The following is a 19,795-nucleotide window of genomic DNA, read 5'->3' on the forward strand; positions in this document are numbered from 1 at the left end:
ATTATTTAACAGGAAAAACAAATTAAAGAAAAAACAAAAAAGAAGAATGACTCAAAACTCCGGATATATATATATATATAGTATGGATATATATATATATATATGCAATTATTACAAAGTATGACTTATATGGAATGTGTGAAAAATCAAGGATTATTTGGAACTTGTTGTTCAGTTTTTTTAGATGAATTACTTACTTCCAATGTGTGACATAAGCACAATCCACCGTTGCCATAAACACCAACGACATAAGTAATAATAATAAGAAGAAGAAGATTGATGAAGATGTCAAGTCTATCCAAAAGGGGGGATAAACATTAAATAGAAGAGATATATAGAGAGAACAAAAGATTAATTAATAAGATGCAAAGGGCATATGTTTGTAACAAGTGCCGATTGGGGAAGGAGTCTACGTGCCCTTCACATGTTGGGGGGGTCCTATTTCCTCTCTTCATTTTTTCTGTTTGTTGAGGAACACCATGATGATTTGCTATTGAAGAAAAGATGGAGCCCCACTTTCAATGTTTTTGTTTTTCAACATTTTACAATTACAAATTAAAAAAAATAAAGCACCCCCTTTGAAACCTCAAGAATTAATTGTACCAATGCCTAATCATGATTTAAGCTATTTGGGCACTAACTCTCTACTTTCCAAATCCAAATAATAAAAATAAATCAATATTCCCTATTATAATAATAATATCCCTTCCCAGATATCTTTGTATTGAAATAAAAGAAGAAGAAAAAAATCTCCCGTTTCTGGTAAATAGTAATACATGTTTAGATTAGTTTAATCAAGAAAAAAGGAACTTTATAAAGATTAAGAATCTCAAATGCCTTTAATATATATGGAAATTTTTTGAGACACATATTTTTAGTATTTTCGGTATATGGATAAGTTGTAACTCTATTTTTTTTATATGACAGTGTATAATGTAGTTATAATAGATTTCTCACAAATTTTTAAGAAATTTCAAATAATTTAAGATGCTGAAATTATGATTTAAACAACTTATTACATGCGCGTATAAATATTGAAATAAGCACGTGTGCAACAAACTGTTTGAACCTTGATTTTGACATCCTAAATTATTCATTTTTTTTTAAAATTTGTGGAAAGTATATTGTAACTACATTATACATTATTATGTAAAAACAAATTATAATTGCAACTTATTTATATATTAAAAATACTAAAAATAATCATAGATAATTATTAAAAATAATCACTACAATAATGATTCCTGTATATATAAAACTGTATCTCTAAATGAGTAAACTAGGAACAAGTTTTTATTCATTTATTTTTCTTTATTTATCATTGTTATTATTACTTTAAGAAATATCATAGCAATTTAAAGAAGTATCCCAAAAGCTCCCGAGAGACTATTCAGAACGTGGCCACTCTGCATCCTCGAATAGACAATAAGTTGGGTCAACCTTCATTAGTGGTACCTCAGAGAGGTTCTCAAAACAGTACTACTATAAAGGGTCAATATGGTCTTAAAATACATCCATTGACAAGAAGTTATGGTATAAATATATGTACATAGATCCATCTATAAATCTCTTTTCCAAAATGAAAATGCATATACAACTCATGGGTTTGATCAAACAGCTTTGCCCACTTGGGGGAAAATCTACAAGAGAGGTCCATACAACTTTTTAGTTTCATGATTTAAAAGACAGAGGAGGGAATCTTCTAATCATTTCTCCTTTAGAACTCTTAATATAAATTTCCCCACCTCTGGAATTCAATTTAGATTTTTCATTTTTTTAAATTTATTTTTGGCATAATAAATAATTAAATGGTTGATGTGTAACAACATGAGGGCACAGTGTCTTATAATATTTCTTGGTCATTTATTATAATATATAAAAAATATCTCTGCAACCTTCACATTCCCATTCATAAAGAAAGCCACAACTTTTAAAAGAAAGTGGTGCTCGCCCTTGCAATTAAAATGGCCTTTCAATAAAGTAGTCTCAGCTTTCAGTTTCAACTAGTCAAAAGATGTTTGAAAGATTATTTTTTTATTAATAAAATAAAATGTAAAATAAATAAAAGAGAAAAAAGATAAAAGAATTAGGTGGAGCCCATTTTGGTGATGATCGACATGAGCTTCTTGAATCTAATCAATGTTATTCTCAAGGAGAAGCAGCAGCCATAAAATGATAAAAGAAACCTCCAAACTTTATAAATACCCTTATTCTATTTTCAAAAGCAAAGGAGATTCACTTTTATAACCAAGATTGTCTTTCTCCTTTGTTTACGTTTTGTTGTTTTATTTCTTTATTTCTCCTTTCTTAATAAACTTTTCTGCATTTTTATGTATTACATTAAAAACCTTTCTTTAATCGATTATAGATTAGCAATTTTAAATTGTCCCTGGTCCCCTACTTGTCATTCTGAATATCTAAAAGCAAAGATGTAGATGGTACAAGTTAAACACAACAATATTCCCCTTCTAAAGAAGTACTTAATCACACTAATTTGGCTTGAAAGTTGGATCTTACCATAAATTAAGCAAGATAATGGCCAAATCTTATAATTGAAATATAATACAGAGAGTGAACTCTATGATCAATTAATAAATGAAGTTCCATAGAACCTTTGTCAAAGCACATATATATGTCAAATTCCAAGCCCACAAAAGGGTGGTTGAGCAATAATGCTTAAGAAAATTAACACTAATCAAGAATCTTTCTAAAAAAATTTAACTTGTGTTGTAAAAATAATATAAAAACTACTGCTCCCTCTCTTTTCCCTGCCAAAATTGTTTCTCCATCATAACTTTTGACAATCTTTGTTTCTCCACATTTCTCTGTCATACGAGTTTGCAGTCGTATGTCGATGATCTCAACCTCGAAAGCTTAACATTAGATGTGATGTCATTCGTCGTACCTAACCTAGGAACATAACTATGCCTACATTGTCAAAGATTATCCCGCCCACATCTCGGTGCACCCAACCTAGAAACTCACCACCGCGAGCAAAAAGAAACCTTGATCTCTCTCTTCACCCCTCTCTCTTTCTTTCTGTTTGAATTTTTCTCCCTCAGTTTTCAATGGTAGAATTGCCAACGAACAACCTCCGATAAAATTAAATACACAGTTGAGTTTCTGTTATTGAAGAGACTAAGACTCAATCATTCATCGTTACCATAAACATTATTAGAAATCTAAATTTCTTGGAACAATATGCATTTTTTTTAAGTATTTAGTTTCATAATTTAATCATTTTTGTAACTATTAATTTTAAATCGTATAAATTAATTTATAGATTATTTCTATAACTATTAGTTATAAGATTATATTTTATATTTATAATGCTTAATTTTGTAAAAAGTGTGTCCAATTTGAGTGTTGTCTAGCATAGTTTTGTAAATATTTTAAAAATAATTACAAGTATTTTTGTCACTCTCCGTATTTCTTACCAGACAAAACTTCCAAAACTTTGATAACATAAAGGCTTTAAAAAATGATCATTAAAAAATGCATAAGGGACAAGAGGAAACAAATGAAAATTCATTATGTTCTTAGAAAGTAAGATGGCACTCACAAAATTGAGTAGACCGAGGACAAGCTTCGTTAGTTGAGCTTGGATGCATATGTCTCCAATATCAATCCATCTTTTTTTCCATTGATGCAAAATTTGATTACAACTTATCAAGTAATTTGGGGGAGTTCATATTGACGTGACTTGATTAGTAAAGATAAATGATTATTGCACCAATAATAAAGGAAAAGAAAAAGAAAAGCACTTACCAGTTATGATTCATAGCCCAATTATCTTTTCATATATAAAGATACACATTATTTCAATAAGAGAACATTACGAGAAACTAAGTCTATTATCACGAAATTTGTCATTGCAATAGGTCCTGAAGATCCTATTGCGGTGATATGTTACTGCAAAAAAACATGTCGCAATTACTTCGTCACTACAGGGGTTATTGTTGCTGAAAGGCCCACAATAAGGTAAGGCTTTTGCAACGATATTGTCGCTACAATTATGCCTAAAGTTGTCGCAAAATGATCACCAATTTATCGTATGTAAGTATTTATTGTGGTGACAAATTCAAATAAAATTGTTGCTGTTGTTAATTTAAATTAAAAAATTATTTATTTTGGTTTGCCTTTTTGCTTATGTTGTTGCAATTGACATTTTTAATAAAAAATAAAAAATAAGAAAATAATTTAAAATTTAATTAATAAATAATATTGATCATATTTAAATAATGATATCCACAAATTACAAAATTAATTACTAATATTTGAAAATTATAATACTAAATTTTAATAATTTTTACTGATCCCTAATATTGTAAAAAAAAAAAAAACTATCTTATTCTATCATGTCAGTAACACCGTCATCATCATCCTCGCATATAGACTCATCGGTAGGCATAGGTTGTGGCCGGCTGACATTGAGCATCTTCATTAGTTCTTGCATAATCACATACTTCTAAAGGTTAAGAAGCAGATACTTCAGGTGGAAGTTGAGCTCTTCCAGTTACGCACTTAAGTTCTTTTTCATAAAACTACATGAGATGGAGCATTTTCCCCACCATTAATTACGTTGAATGTGTTTAGTGAAACCAATGGCTCTTGAGGAGGCACACTTTGCATATAAAGAGGTGCCTGAGATTGCATATAAGAAGGCATCTTAGACTAGTGGTGGAGGTCCCATTCAATATGTGTTTGTGTCCTTGCTCATAGCCACGCATTCACCCAGCACATTCTTTTATGATTGCTCTATGGTTGATCATGGTCGAGGCATCAACAACCAAAGCCCAAACAAATTTTTTTGGGATCTTTTGCAAACTCTGGATATCTAGCATTGAAGTCATTCCAAGTAGTCTCATCAACCGAATGACGCATGACACTGTCTTCTTTTGATCTCCCAATACTATGCCATGTCATGTCTTTTATTGTATTACTTGAACTATACATACATTTCGATATGAGAGTTAACGAAAAATAACAAATCACCTTATGCAGAACTTTTTGCTTTGATATTTTCATAAACACATCTATCTAACGCTACAAATCAATCAAAATTACTTATAAGCATGTTTGTCATAAAATAAATAACAATTATACTTACACACATGAATTGATTTGTATTTCAATCCTAATTTGCTTAACTGTTTTTTTTTTTTGGCATCATAAAATGTAGGAGGAATTTTGATTGCTTTGGGAAATGCCAACTTCAACAACTTTAATAGTTCTTCAAACGTGTTGTACGACCATTTGTCATTCACTTTCAAATGCACCAACTTAGCTAAAAGTTCAACAAAGAAATCTACACACAATCGAGATATAACTTCGCTTCAATCTCTTCAAGCAACTCGTCATAACAATTACCCACTCCACTACCGCCCACAGTATATGGTCCCTTTGTGTCATCATCATCCAGTTTGATAAATAATTAATAAAGCCAAGCATGTCATTTGTCATATCATTTTTGTAATGCCCTAAAATCCCTAATGCGGTTTAATGATTGGATTAGTAGGTCGGGAGGGCCATAATTGATTTATTATGCCATTAAATGATTATATGCATGTTTATCTGAATTATATTATAATATGATGTTAAATGCATGCATGTAGGTCCACATTTCATCATAGGGGCATTTTGGTAATTTGGCCTGTTGAGGGCGTAATTGTGTATTTTCATGCATGTTGATGAACTATTGTTGAGGCCACATAATAATGTGGATTTGTTCGAGCCATTCGACATGAGACGATATTTGAGTAACAAGTTAGCAATTTGGTCATAACAGGTTTAAGTCCGGGGCTCGGGGTGAGTCTCGGGGTGGTTTAATGATTAGAGCATTACCGGGAATTAAATGGTAATTGGATACGATTTTATTAGTATTTGAGAATAGCGGGAATTGGAGAGCGTTAATTATGATTAACGAGATAGGTGGAAAATGACGGTTTTGCCCTTGGGGGTTGATAAGAAGTGATTTAAGCATGGAGGGTATTTTGGTCATTTGACCTAGGAAATATAAAAGTTGAAGGCTATAGAAACAGAACGAAAAACAGAGCCTTGTTTCCTTCCTCACGATCATCTTCTTTCTCTTCACCTTCCTTTGAACTTTGAAGCAAGTTTAGGGATTCAAGCTTGGAGATTCAAGCTTGAGGTCTTAGACTAGTGTTCAACCATTGAAGAGGATTCAACCTAAGCTTAAGGTAAGTTTTTAGTTCCATTTTATAGTGCCTTGCCCTGTTTTTGTGCTGGTTTTAAGGTTTGGAGTTTTGATAATTAAAATGGAGAATTTGATGAAGTTTTGATTGGTGTAAGGCTTAGGTTTTGATGCTTGTATGGTGGATAAGTTGTGGTAATAGTTGGTGGCTTTGTGTTTGTCATTTTGGGAGAGTTTTAATGAGGTTTTGAAATGAGTTCGAAGGGGAAAAACATGGGTTTTTGGCTAGGTTTCAGGTGGGTCCGCAGCTCTGTTCTAGAGCGTTGCGGCCCAAACTTGAGGAAGAGGAAGGGAGAAGCTGTTGGGTCGTTGGACCGCGACATGGAGAAGGAGGGCCGCGACCCGTGTTGGGGAAAGGAAGTTCGGCCGCTTCTGGTTGAGGAGGCGGGCCGCGACATAGTGAGGGAGGGCCGCAACCCTTAGTGGCATTTTGGCCAAAAGTAGGTTTTTGGCTTGGGGATTCAAACCTTAGGCCTCGGGATCGATCCTACTACCCAGTTTAGTAGGATTCGATGTCTCGGAGGCTAGGTTTTGGTCCGGGAACCTTTGTTATTCATTTTATTGATGGAATCCTATAATTGGTTATGACCAAGTGACCGTCAAAGAACAAAAATGTTGATCGTTCTCAAGGATCGTTCTTTTATTAATTTTCGCTCGAACCAGAGGTAAGAAAACTACACCCTATATGTGACATGCATGGTTATTCATGAGGCATGTTGAATGTTTAAATGTGGACATTGATTGCATATCAAATGCTTAGCAAATCTTGCTCACTTGTGCATGACACTGGCTAAATAGTCAGAATTGACAATGGTGTCAGTATTAATTGTGAAGCTGTGACTCATTAGTCAAGTTCGGCAGTAGTAATGAGCACTGGTCACATGGTATTGACTAATAAGTCAAGAACAGTCTTAGCGTGTTTAACGCAAGCCGACAAAGATTAGATCGAATCGAAATCTGCATTGAATGACTCAAATGAGCATTAATGCCGGATCGACCTCAAGTTCGATGAAAACTAAAAAGCGCTTGCCTAGCCTATGGCTAGTCACTTAGAGCTAGGGCTAGAGAGCCTAGGTGACTGCTTCGTCACATGGCTGTGGGTGCCGAGCCCGAAGTGACTTACCCAACAATCACTCATTTGATTGGAGTCAGGGCCAGAAGCTCCAGTGATTGTTTAGTCACATGGCTATGGGTGCTGAGTCCCGTAGTGACTTGCTCGTCAGTCACTCATTATGGTTTAACAAAACCTCAAGTGTTAAATCATTCATCTGATTAGAGCTATACGCTCCTTCATGGTTAACGTAACCACAAAGTGATATGTTAACCCAAGATATGTTTCCAAGAGGGGGGGGGGGGGGGGGGTGAATTGGAAATTTAAACTAATTTCGGAAATTTAAAACTTAATATGCCAAATTATGCAATAAATCAAATTTATCAAGTAAAAGCCAATAATACGGCAATCAAATAGATATAGCAAATAATCAAACTTGTAATGTAAAGAGTTTAAGGTTAAGAAATTGCAAACTCTCGAATTTTACAAGGTTCGGTAGAACTAAGCCACCTACGTCCTTGGTCTTCAAAGCTATGGACCTAGCTTTGAGTTCCACTATCGAGCCAAGTTAACGGGCTTGACTAACCCTTACAACCGGGAATTTTTCACCAAGGTATTTCCAAACCTCTTACAATAGTTTTCCACCACCAAGGACTATCAACTTCTTTTTCGGATTGTTGAAGTGCCAATCTCACTCTAACCGGGTTGTTTACAAAACCGGTGCCAACCTCACCTCAATCACAATATGGGAATGTGTTTGATATTACAAGCAAAAATCACTCTAGAAGTATGATGATACAATGAGAAACCTAGAGTGAATAGCAAGCACACTTAGAAGAAATAAATACAAATTTTGGCTCAAGTGTGTGAATATGTGTTTGGATGATTTAAACTTTGAGAGCTCTTTGAAATCAATGGATTAGGTTTGATATATGTAATAAATGCTCAGCCAACCACCTATTTTGAGTGAAAAACGAGTTTATATAGAGTTTGGGAAAAAACTAGCCGTTTATAGCCGTTGGGGGTTATTTATTGAAGCTGCCTGCCGCGAACCGAAAGTCCGGATGGGGAACCGGAATTCCGGTCTGGGAGCAACCGGAATTCCGGATGGCAGACAGAGAGCAAAAGTTCAAAAAAGCTTATTTTCCCGTTTTCCAATTCTTTATAACTTTTAGCTCGTTTATCCGATTTCAAAAATTCCAATTGCGTTACGACCGTATCGGGATGTATTTTCTTAAAAGTGAATTTAGGATGTCTAGTTCTCATTTTGAAAAATCACCATTTTTAGTACGTGAATGAGCCAAATTTTATACTTATGACTTAAAGTAAACTTGCAATCACTTTACAAGACTAAGAAATAAAATTAAACCTTTATCTTGAGTTTCTTGAGTCTTGAAGTCCATTTCGGGTCATTTCCGGAAAATTTGGTAAAATGATCATTTTGCCCTTGGTCATAAGTTTGACTTTGAAATGCTAATTCACTTTGGTTTTTGCTACAAAATCAACAAATCATTAGTAACAAATAATAATCAAATATTTGTTAATCATCAAAACAAGGAGACTTAAGAGTTTGGGTCAACATGATATTCACTCATCTGTTCAGGGCTATAAGCTCTGTATGATTATAATGATCATCATTTGATAATATTTATATGCAGTAATGAGTTTTCTTGCTAGGCTTTGGCTCATGGGTGCTATGTGGTGCAGGTAATGGGAAAGAAAAGCTCACCCAACCTTGAGTGGAGAGCTTAGGTGGTAATGTGTACATATGTGGCCACTTGACCACCACGGCCAAGGAGTTTCTCAGAGGAACTAAGGGGTTTACCCTATTTTTGCCGCTTAGGTCGGCGGGTCGTAAATTTTAAACTGTAATGACCATTTTGGATTGTAAATAACTTGTAAACGTTTTTATGTGCCCATGACCAGTTTTATGTTTTAAATAAAATATATCATTTCCTCTTTTATTGGTTATTTCACCTTAACCTACTAATAACACCTAGATGCACGTTTATAACCAAAGAACTCGATTAGCGAGTTAAGCACGGTTCAAAGTTCACAGTAACGGTCTTGGAGTAACTAGGGCGTTACAACTTAGTATCAGAGCATGCCAATGTTTAGGGTTCCTGTAGACTGGCTGGGCATGTACATTCACCACTGAAGACAAGTTCGATTGGTGGTTTGGTAACTATTTATGTGGTTACATATTTAACTGCTTAAATATGGTATAAATGTTTTACCTGTTTACATGAGATACCTTGATAAGGCTATGCCTTAACTACTGCATCTTCAGCAACAATGTGCTAGTTAGTACTGATATTGCTGGAACATACTCATTAGTATTGTTCATTGTGAATTATTGTTTGATACATGTTAAATGGTGAATGCTATAATCATGTATCCATCTATATATCTGTATGATTGTGGAATGGGTAATTATCTGCTTGTTCTTGGACCGTGAGGCGGCAAGAGGTTTAGTTATCACTACCTGACTGGCCGTATTGACTATTGTAGCACAGTATAAGTTGATAAGAATGATTCCAAGACAGACAGATTCATCAGCTGGCCAGGGTGATCAAGGCCAGAATAATAATTAGGGTCAAGAGAATGACCAGAGCCAGATTCCACAGCCAGCTCCTGAGAACTGGCAGCAATTATTCAATGAGCTGCAGGCTACAATATTGAGGCAGGGAGAAGAACTCTACCTCCTGAGACAACAGTAGGTTCTTGCAGTAGTCAGTGTACCTGAGGCACCTCCTGTATTGGTGCCAGCAGTTGAGCAACTGCCAGAGGTTGGTAATAAATGGGAGCCTCTCTATGAAAGGTTCAGAAAACAGCAGCCTCCAATTTTTGAGGGCAGTGTAGATCCTGCTAAAGCTGAACAATAGATGAGCATGATTACCACCATCCTGGATTTCATAAGGGTGACTGGTAATGAGAGAGTGGCCTGTGCCACATATATGTTTCAGGAGGATGCCAGAATTTGGTGGGAGGTTATATCTCAGACCAGAAACATCAATGCCCTGAGTTGGGAAGAGTTTCAGACTCAGTTTAACGAGAAGTACTATAATGATGCCATCAGGGCGACAAAAGCTGAGGATTTTATCAGGTTACTTCAGGGAAGTTTGTCAGTGACTGAGTATGCCCTGAAGTTTGATCGATTTGCAAAGTTTGCCATGGAGCTGGTACCCACTAACGGGACTAGAAGGGAGAGGTTTCTCCAGGGGCTACAACCTAGATTAGCCCAAGATGTTCGCATTACCACTGTGGCTGGGGTTACTACCTATGCATAGGTGGTTGAGAAGGCACTCACAGCTGAGAGTGCAGAGAACAAGATCTGGCGAGACAATGCAGCTAGAAAGAAGTTTAGGAGGACAGGTTCTCCTTTTGTGGGTTCAAATAGGGGTGGAGGCCCCAGTGAGCAGAAGAGGAAGGTTCCTGACACCTTCCCAGTCCAGGTTCTGATACGTGACCTCGTGGTATTTCAATAAAACAAAATTATAGTCATTCATTTCACGACTGCATTTCTAATCATCACAATGTGATAACAGTATATTATCTTTGACCATAATAAGACTGTATCATCGCCAAATGTATACAAATTATATATGTATTTTATATACATTATATTATATTATAAATAAATTATATTATCTTATTCTCATCTAATATTTTCATATTTTATACTATTATTTATAAAAAAGAAATTCATGTATAATTATTCTTTCAATTAATTCATAGCTAATTATTATTAATATTTTTTATTTCCTTTTATTTATTTATTCATTTACTTTTTAAAATATTTATAAAAAATCATTCTTAAAATTTAAACGCCACTTTTATTTATCTAAATTACATAATATACAATTATTATTATATAACTTTTATTTCACTATACATCGTTAATTTTATAAAATTATTGACTTAAAGTTTATTTTAATTTACCTTGTTTATTTAAAAAAAACATTAAAATTATAAAAGTATTGTTGTATTATAAATTTTAATTTACCTTAATTATATTTTAACTTATCTCAAAATTTAAACCTGCAAATAACATTCAACAAATACTCCCAAAACATTTAGAATATTCGTAACAATTATTATGCAAATATTTGTATAAATATACTAAATTATACACAATTCTCACTAAATCATAAAACCAAATATAACGTAATACCTAACATATAATCTAACCTACACTAACTTAAATATAATTTTTAGTCTAATAATTTAACATATCAAAATAACATACATCTCATCCAAATTATACAAACTTATTTTTTAATACAACTTATCAAAATATATATCAAATACAAAATCAACAGCAATAATAAAATAATATGAAAAAAAATCACATAATAATCAAAGGCAACAATCACATAAAAAAATAGTATGATTTTTTTAATAAACATACTTTACCTTAGAGTGGCGGTGGACGACGTTAACAGCAGCGTTGTTGTCATCTTTGTAGGCAGTGGAGAAATAAAAATAATAGTAAAAAATTAATAAATGAAAACCTATTTTGTACAAAAGCATAAACATAATAAAAATACAAAAACAGGTTTATTGAAAAAGAAAAAACTAACATGTATCTCAGAGAGAGAGAGAGGAGGGTGATTGGGGCTTCGCTGGATAGGTTGCCAGGCGACAGGGACGGTGGCAGCTTTGGTGATAAAAAAACATACACAAAACAAAATTATACAATGAATCAATGCATAGAAGTTCAAAAAAATTAACAAATCATAAACTTATCTGTACAATACGTAAAAACAAACCCAAATAACATACTCATAATAAAAATGTTAAAAATCTGATTTATTAGAAAAATTAATAAACAAAAAACTAACATATTTCTAAGAGAAAGAAGAGGATAGAGGCTGGGGCTTCGCTAGGGGGAGGCCAACCTCGCACAGGCAGTGGGGGAGTTGGCAAAATGAGAGAGGAGTTGGTTCAAGCAAGCAATTGCGGACACACCCACATGTGTCACAGAATTAGGGTGTTTGGTCACCGCAACAAGCAAAACAATGTCATTCTACTAAATCAATTAAAGCCCTACAGTATTTGTCGCGACAAAAGTCACCGCAATAAGCTACAAAATGTAGGTGCAATTAGTTTTAATAAGTTACCTAGGAATATTTCCCTAAAATTTATGCTAATTTTTCAAAAAATATCTACACCATTTACAGCCACAAAAGTCGTCACAACACGGCAAAAAATCGCTGCATATGTAAAAGTTATTACTCGCGCATGAAGATATTAGCGCAAATGTTTTCCTCCATGTCGATGCACCATTTGTGGCAACAATTAACCAATTTTACCTACTAAAATAAGGCCCCAACTAGACATTTTCTCAAAATAATAATAATAATAATACTTTTGAACTCAAATCCAGAATTTTGATCTCTGAACTTGGAATGCTTTTCTTGTTACTTCTCCGGAAGAGATTCTTAAGAAGGTAAATAAATAATCTCAAATTTTCAAGTTGATTCTATATAGAACAAAGCTTGATAGTAAATGTTGTTATTAATAGTAATCTAATACCTCATCAGATGATATATACAAAGTTGAATACTTTTAGTTCAACAACTTAAAAAGGACATATATCAAAGAAAGTAATATATGAATAACGAGATACCTAGTACCCCCATTATTAACTCTTATTTTGGTGTTTAGGAACTCCAAATATATGCATTCATTCTTCGTAGGTCATACAAAGCAATATTAAAATGCCTCCAACACCATTGTATAGTTACAAAGCAATCAACTATCATTTCGTCATACACCATTCAAACGCAACGAGGAAAGTATTGCACATTATAATGTAGAGATATAAATTGCTTTCTATACTGCTAGCGGCGAACTTCACAACAATGAAGCAGAAAATAATAGTCAGGAGCTAATATTCGTTCAACTTTCCGTACTCGCTCTCCATTGGTTTTCTCAGGGGAGTACCTCAATCTGTACCAGAACATAAACAAATTGAAAGAGTATCGTTGTCAATGTAAGAAAGTATATGGACATGAACCTTTGGCGACAATTATAAGATCAGAAGAGATACATGATCATTCTCAATGTGCAATCTATATTTCACCCCAAACGAAATTTAGGCACTAAACAGTAAACAGAATGATGTAGAGTTGCAACAAACCAAAACATCCTACAAACTAACAAAACCAGTTCAAGAAGCAAATGCACGATTTAATTTATATCTAACGAAATAGAGAGAAGAAAATGTTTTTATTTTTTCTGATACAATTTACAATATAGTAACAGTGTATATATACAGTATTTCATCACAGACCTCATTTAATACAAAATAAATACACTAAAGAGGAATTCCTATAGACTATGAAACTGAAACAATTATGTGAAACGTTTTGATGCTTGTAACGTTTATTTATTGACATTTAACACTCCCCCTCAAGCTGGACTAGATATTGATAAGTCCAAACTTGTTTACTAGTAAATCAAATGCTTGCTCAGATAACCCCTTTGTGAGAATATCAGCCAACTGTTGATTCGTTACTTGTTTATTTCTTTCTCTTATGGTATATACCCGAATTTCTTTCTGAATGTTTTGATCTTGAGGAAGAGAATATGGATGAGAAGATGGAGGAGAAGATGGATGATTTTCTGGTTCAGGAATGTGCTCGGGATGAAAGGACACGTCTAGAGGTAATTCTAGACCCTACGACCACTGAGCTTCTTGCTTGTGATGAATGTGCTCCCCCTGAAGCGAGGTGGGAGTGAATTATGGAGAATTTTCGAAAAATGTGACATCATTGGAGATGTAGAATTTCTTGGTGAGGGGACAGTAACTACGATAGCCTTTCCACGTAGGAGAATATCCTAGGAAAACTGTTTTTATGGCTCTGGGATCAAGTTTACTCCGGTGTTGGGAGTACACGTGGACAAAGGTGGTGCAGCTAAAGACTTTGATTGGCAAAGTATTTGTAGAGATGTGAGGATAGAGAGACTGAAGAATCGAGTATGGTGTCTTGAATTGAAGATGCCTGCTGGGAAGACGATTGATTAGATAAGTAGCAATGAGTACAGCATCGCCCCAAAGATATTTTGGAACATGCATGTTGAACATAATGACACGAACTACTTCTAAGAGGTGACGATTTTTTCTTTCGGCTACTCCATTCTATTGCGGAGTATCCACACACGAACTCTGGTGAACAATCCCATTATGTAGAAGATAGGGACCGAGAGTGGTATTGAAGTATTCAGTACTGTTATCGGTACGAAGTGTCCGAATAGATGTCTGGTACTGTATTTGGATCATTTTGTGGAAGTTTCGGAAGACCTGACAGGCTTTGGATTTATGCTTAAGGAGATAAACCCAAGTGATTCGTGTATGGTCATCAATGAATGTAATAAACCAACGCTTTCCAGAAGAGGTAGTGACCTTGGATGGTCCCCATACATCACTATGAACAAAAGAAAGGGCTAGAGGGTGTGTATAGTTTGTGAGGAAAAGAAACACGAGTATGTTTAGCAATTTGGCAAATATCACATTGAAAATCAGCAACATTTTTATTGATAAACAAAGAAGGAAGCAAATGTTTTAAGTATAAAAAACTTGGATGTCCAAGTCGACAATGCCACAACATAATTTTTGAGAAGTTGAATAAAAAACATTAGAAATAGAACTTGAAGTTAAATAGTGCAAAGAACCTTCTTTGTTCGGGTGCTAAAAGAAATAAAGTCTGTCACGAATCCTAGCACTGCTAATCGTCCTCCCCAGTGATAGATCCTCAAATTGACAAGAATCAGACATAAATTTTGCAAGACAGTGATTATCAGAGGTTAATTTTTGAACGGAGATTAAGTTGCATTATAAAGAAGGAACATAGAGAACTGATTTAAGAAATAAATCAGCAGACAATTTTATGGTGCCAATTCCTACAATAGGTAAGTGAGTACCATCTGCGATCTTAACACTAGAAGTAGTAGAGTAGGGAGAATAAGAATCAAACAAATGAGGTAAACCTGTCATGTGATCAGTTGCCCTTGAATCGATTATCCATGGAGTTTGGGCAACGGAAGAAAAATTACCAGAGTGTGCTACTGAAGCACTATGAGATTCGGCTCCAATTTTTGGTGCCATGGAAGATCAATTATGGAGAGTATACAACTGTTCGAGTTGTTTGTTACTGAAGGAAGGGACAACAGTATTGCACTGATTAGTTTTATTCTCAAACTGAGTTTGGTAGGACTTTCTGTCATTCTGGCGACGAGGAGTCCAGTTTGGCGGTTTTCTATGAAGTTCCCAACAAGTAGATCGTGTGTGGTCGTGACGTTGGTAATGATCACACCAAGGTCTGTCACCCTTGCGATTAGGCCGTGGGTCAGGATTGTGTCTGCCATGTGGAGGTGGGCCTGATTTTGAGACAAGGGCAGAGCCTTCTATGCGCTGCAAGTTAGGATCATTAAGCATAGCATGACGTCATGCTTCTTCGCGACGTACCTCCGAGACGTATCGTAGTGTAGGTAGCACACAAAGGTGTGGTATCTACATTTTGTGTGGTATCTAGATAAAGATCGAGTTCTTGTCATAAGTCTTGTAAATCCGAAAAATATTAGGCAACAGTTCGAGTACCTTACTTGATTTCTTTGAGTTTGGTGCAAATTTCGAAAATTTGATAAGCGTTGCCAATAATAAAATACATCTTTCGAGCAGCCTCCCACACTTCTTTAGCGGTCTTAAATAATATATATTTGCGCCTGATTTTGGGATCATAGAGTGGATTAGCCACGCAAGAACTATAGAATTTTCAGCTTGCCATATCGCGTACTTGGAATCAGTTGAAGGTGGTGCAGGGAGATCACTAGTGATATATCCAAGTTTCCCACGACCACAAATAACAAGCTTGATTGACTGGGCACACTACAAATAATTTTTGCCATCAAGTTCATGGTCAGTGATATGAAGAAAGTTGTTGTCATGACTATAGATGGACCCAATAGAACCAATGGAATGGGCTGGAGAGGTTGAGTGGGCTGGCTGAAGAGTGCCACCTGTTTGAGAGGATACCTCATTAGTGGTGACCATTGTGAAAAAAGGGGGCCAGAAGCACTTAAGATGTAGTAACAAGAAAAAAATATTCCAAGAAACGTGTCAGAAAATATGGAACACCAAAAAAGAATTGCACAAAACAAGACGTGCCAAAAGATTTCGAAAAACGTGTTGAGAACTGATTCTAAAGGGGACGTTATGTGCTCATGCCACAAACTTCGAAAGAGACAAAAATTGAACCAAGATCAGAAAAAAAAAAAAAAAAGGGCCAAACTGATTCGGAAGGGGACGTAGCCGAGAACTGTTCTTTAGAGGATGGGAACCCGGTTTAGTCGGAGAAGAAGAAGATCGGAGGAGCCGCCGGACATGGGATAAGCAGAAACGAATGGAGCAGCGACCACTGGAACATGCACCTAGTTTTGACAGAGGTGCGACTGGACAGAAGAGCACGCCGGACTTGCAGAGGATCCCGCCGAAGAAGATGAAGTGCAGGTTACCGGAAAAAAGAAAAAATGAGCCTTATGGCTCTGATACCATAACGAAATAGAGAGAAAAATGTTTTTATTTGTTCTGATAAAATTTACAATACAGTAACAGTGTATATATGCAGTAATTCATCACATACCTCATTTAATACAAAATAAATACACTAAAGAAAAATTCCTATAGACTATAAAACTGAAACAATTATGTGAAACGTTTTGATGCTTGTAATGTTTATTTAATGACTGTTAACAATATCTCAAGACTACAGTTCCTGACCAATAAATGATATATGAATATATGAAGTTTTAACCACCTAGATAATAAGAGTAATTAAAGACACGATTCCAAAAAAGAAAAAGGCACATAAGTATGACAGACCTTCAATCCGCTACACCTATGCTCGAAGTAGGAAAGTGTAGTTGGTGAGTATTTTTTGGGAAATAGGATAATTATGGGAAGGGTTTAATTGTCTTAGAATCTGATTGTAATTGTCCTAGGTCCTAAAATCAATTTTGTTGACAGTTATGAAATTAAAGATCTTAAAGTTTGATCTTCGAGTTCCATAGGTTGTAATTAATAGTATTAAGTCTTGTATAGCCTATATATATATATCCCTAGGTTGTAAATCTTTTTAACAGAAAAAGAAAATATACTATAAGAAAGGTGTTTTTCCCTCACCATTTTCACAAATTTATATGGGAAGTTCGAAGAATAAAAGGGATGCAATGCAAGTGTGTGTGTTGGAGAGAACCAGGTCTCTTGAAATACCTGGGATTACCAATTAAACCACACTCTAATTCTCTATTTTGCTGCCTATTGCTATTATTTGTCTTCCTGGGATTACCAATGTAACTTCTGCACTATGTAAGGCTGAATTTTAAACAGAATAATTTTCCTCTCATTTAATTTTTAACAAGTGTATATTAATTGCATTAATCATGTCTGTAACAAGCCAACTTGATATGCATACACCATATTATAGCACAAAGAATGAAAATGGACCATCTCTCATAGTCATAAATAGGATAGAAACTTCCTGTCGTGGAATTGAGACTTTCTTCCTTGCTAAAACTCAAATAGCTCAGGCTAAAGTTGGTATCCTCCCTAGTGTTTAGGCTTTGGAATCACACAAAAAATTATATTATTCCAGGTTGCACACAAAAAATTAGAGTGTGGTTAGGAACTGTAGTCTTGAGATATAAAAAATTATATTATTCCAGATTCATCAAAAGTATTAAATTGTTTTCCTTCATTTTAACTAACGAAACAGCCAGACAATAAAAAAAAAAAAAACTTACAGAATGGAGAATACGTAAGAAAATCATGCAAGTGTTCATGTAGAACAAAACCTTATTGGCCTCGGGTGTAATTCAAGATCGTTTTGATAGAAAAGTTAAAAAAAATGTAAGCAACTGCATGCAGCCCACAGCATATGCAAAAGGCAGTGATGGACCAAGAAGCTAGGACAATGCTGGGAAAGTAAGAAGCAAATGATTGGATAACTTTATATTTAATGTGGCAAGTAATTGGAAAGCATATTGAAATATTAATCTAAGAACCTAATTAATTCTCCTACTATGGGATAATTTATTCCAATTGAGAAACTTGGAATAATTTTGTCATATCCAATCCTCCATCTTCATACATATCTATATCAATGATAAGACAAAATTACATCCTTCTTTCCAATTTGATTTTCTCAATAGTTGTTGACGAATTGCTAAATCACTCAATTCTTATTTGCTTTTTTTTTTTCTCAATTCAATCCAGTACTATTCTATCCCAACCAAACAAAGCCTTAAAGAATTTGTACATTACTTGAACAACTAATATCAAAATAAAACATTGAACGACTCACCCATCACAGTATTTTTCCTCTAATTCTTTAGTATAGTTCGTATAGAACGTTCCTTCCGAGAACTGCTGTCTCTGAAAGAAACAAAGTACAACTTAGAGTTTTGATAAATTTCAAGCATCATCTTCCAGGCAGCATATCTTAAAAAATTCATTGCAAAGTGAAAGGAGAAACAAGTCAAAACAAGAACTACGACAACAACAATAATAAAAAAATAGAAGAGATTGGCCAATGAGGAATATCAGTGAAAGATGTAAATTACTAGAACAGTTTTTGGATTCTCTTTTCAAGTAAGGTTGTGTTTAATTTTCTCACATACAGCTTTCACAAAATGTAGCACAATTGATTTTGTAGCCTTCATTATAAACACAAAACCTAATAAGCAATCTTGTTTTAGATTGAGGGGAATGTGCTTTACACTTGAATAAATAAAGACTCAGAAAAATAGAACTTGCTTGCTAACTATTGCTCTAAGACTTCCTTGAGGATGGCTATGGAAGTGTTGTTCAAAGTCCTCGTTGAGAACTTTCTGAACGGATCCTTCCAATCTTACCTACGAATCAAAAGTTAATGTAAGACAAGATCTTCACCTAGGAGTGTTATCAATGGATAAGATCATCAAGTGAAATGGTAATTATTTTGCTTTGATGGCAAGGCACTTGGCATGTCTAATAATCAGTATTGTGGACTGAAATGGAAATACAAATTAGGGTGTTTCCCATATCTATTGATGTGCGTATTTACCCCTATAAGTCACGAGTTTTTGAGAAGCCTTCACATGATTTTTATTATTGTAATTTGTATATATAGTATTTAGCGTCAGTTTAAAGCTCACGCCAATACCTTTAGGAGTCAGTCACGTCAGTTATTGATTAACCTAAGACTTTTGGCACCACTAGTATAAGCGTCAGTTGCCATAATTTTTTTTGCGTCAGTTATAGATTCATGCAAAAAGTTGTTTTTTAGTAGTGTGCTGTACTCTAAAAGAAACAAAGTACAACTTATTGTAGAGTTTTGATAATTATTCAAGCGTCATCTTCCTCGCATCATATCTAAAATAAATTCATTGCAAAGTGGAAGGAAAAAAAAAAGTCAAAACAACAATAATAATAAAATAAAAGTAGAAGAGATTGGCCAATAAAGAAAATCAATGAAAGATGTAAATTA

General features: G+C 34.6%; 1 protein-coding gene across 1 annotated transcript in view; it reads right to left on the bottom strand.

Annotated features, from left to right (window-relative positions):
* Positions 1-12,777: 12,777 nt before the first annotated feature.
* The window catches only part of LOC133807316 (uncharacterized), a 46,460-nt gene continuing 39,442 nt past the window's right edge, over positions 12,778-19,795 (bottom strand). The window contains exons 6-7 of the mRNA XM_062245567.1: positions 18,632-18,702; positions 12,778-13,220 (exon numbers count right to left, since the gene is read on the bottom strand). Coding sequence (XP_062101551.1) covers positions 13,112-13,220; positions 18,632-18,702 — 180 coding nt within the window. The 3' untranslated portion in view covers positions 12,778-13,111. The remainder of the gene's footprint in view (positions 13,221-18,631; positions 18,703-19,795) is intronic.

This window comes from Humulus lupulus, chromosome X (genome assembly GCF_963169125.1).
Source record: "Humulus lupulus chromosome X, drHumLupu1.1, whole genome shotgun sequence".
Taxonomy (NCBI): Eukaryota; Viridiplantae; Streptophyta; class Magnoliopsida; order Rosales; family Cannabaceae; genus Humulus; species Humulus lupulus.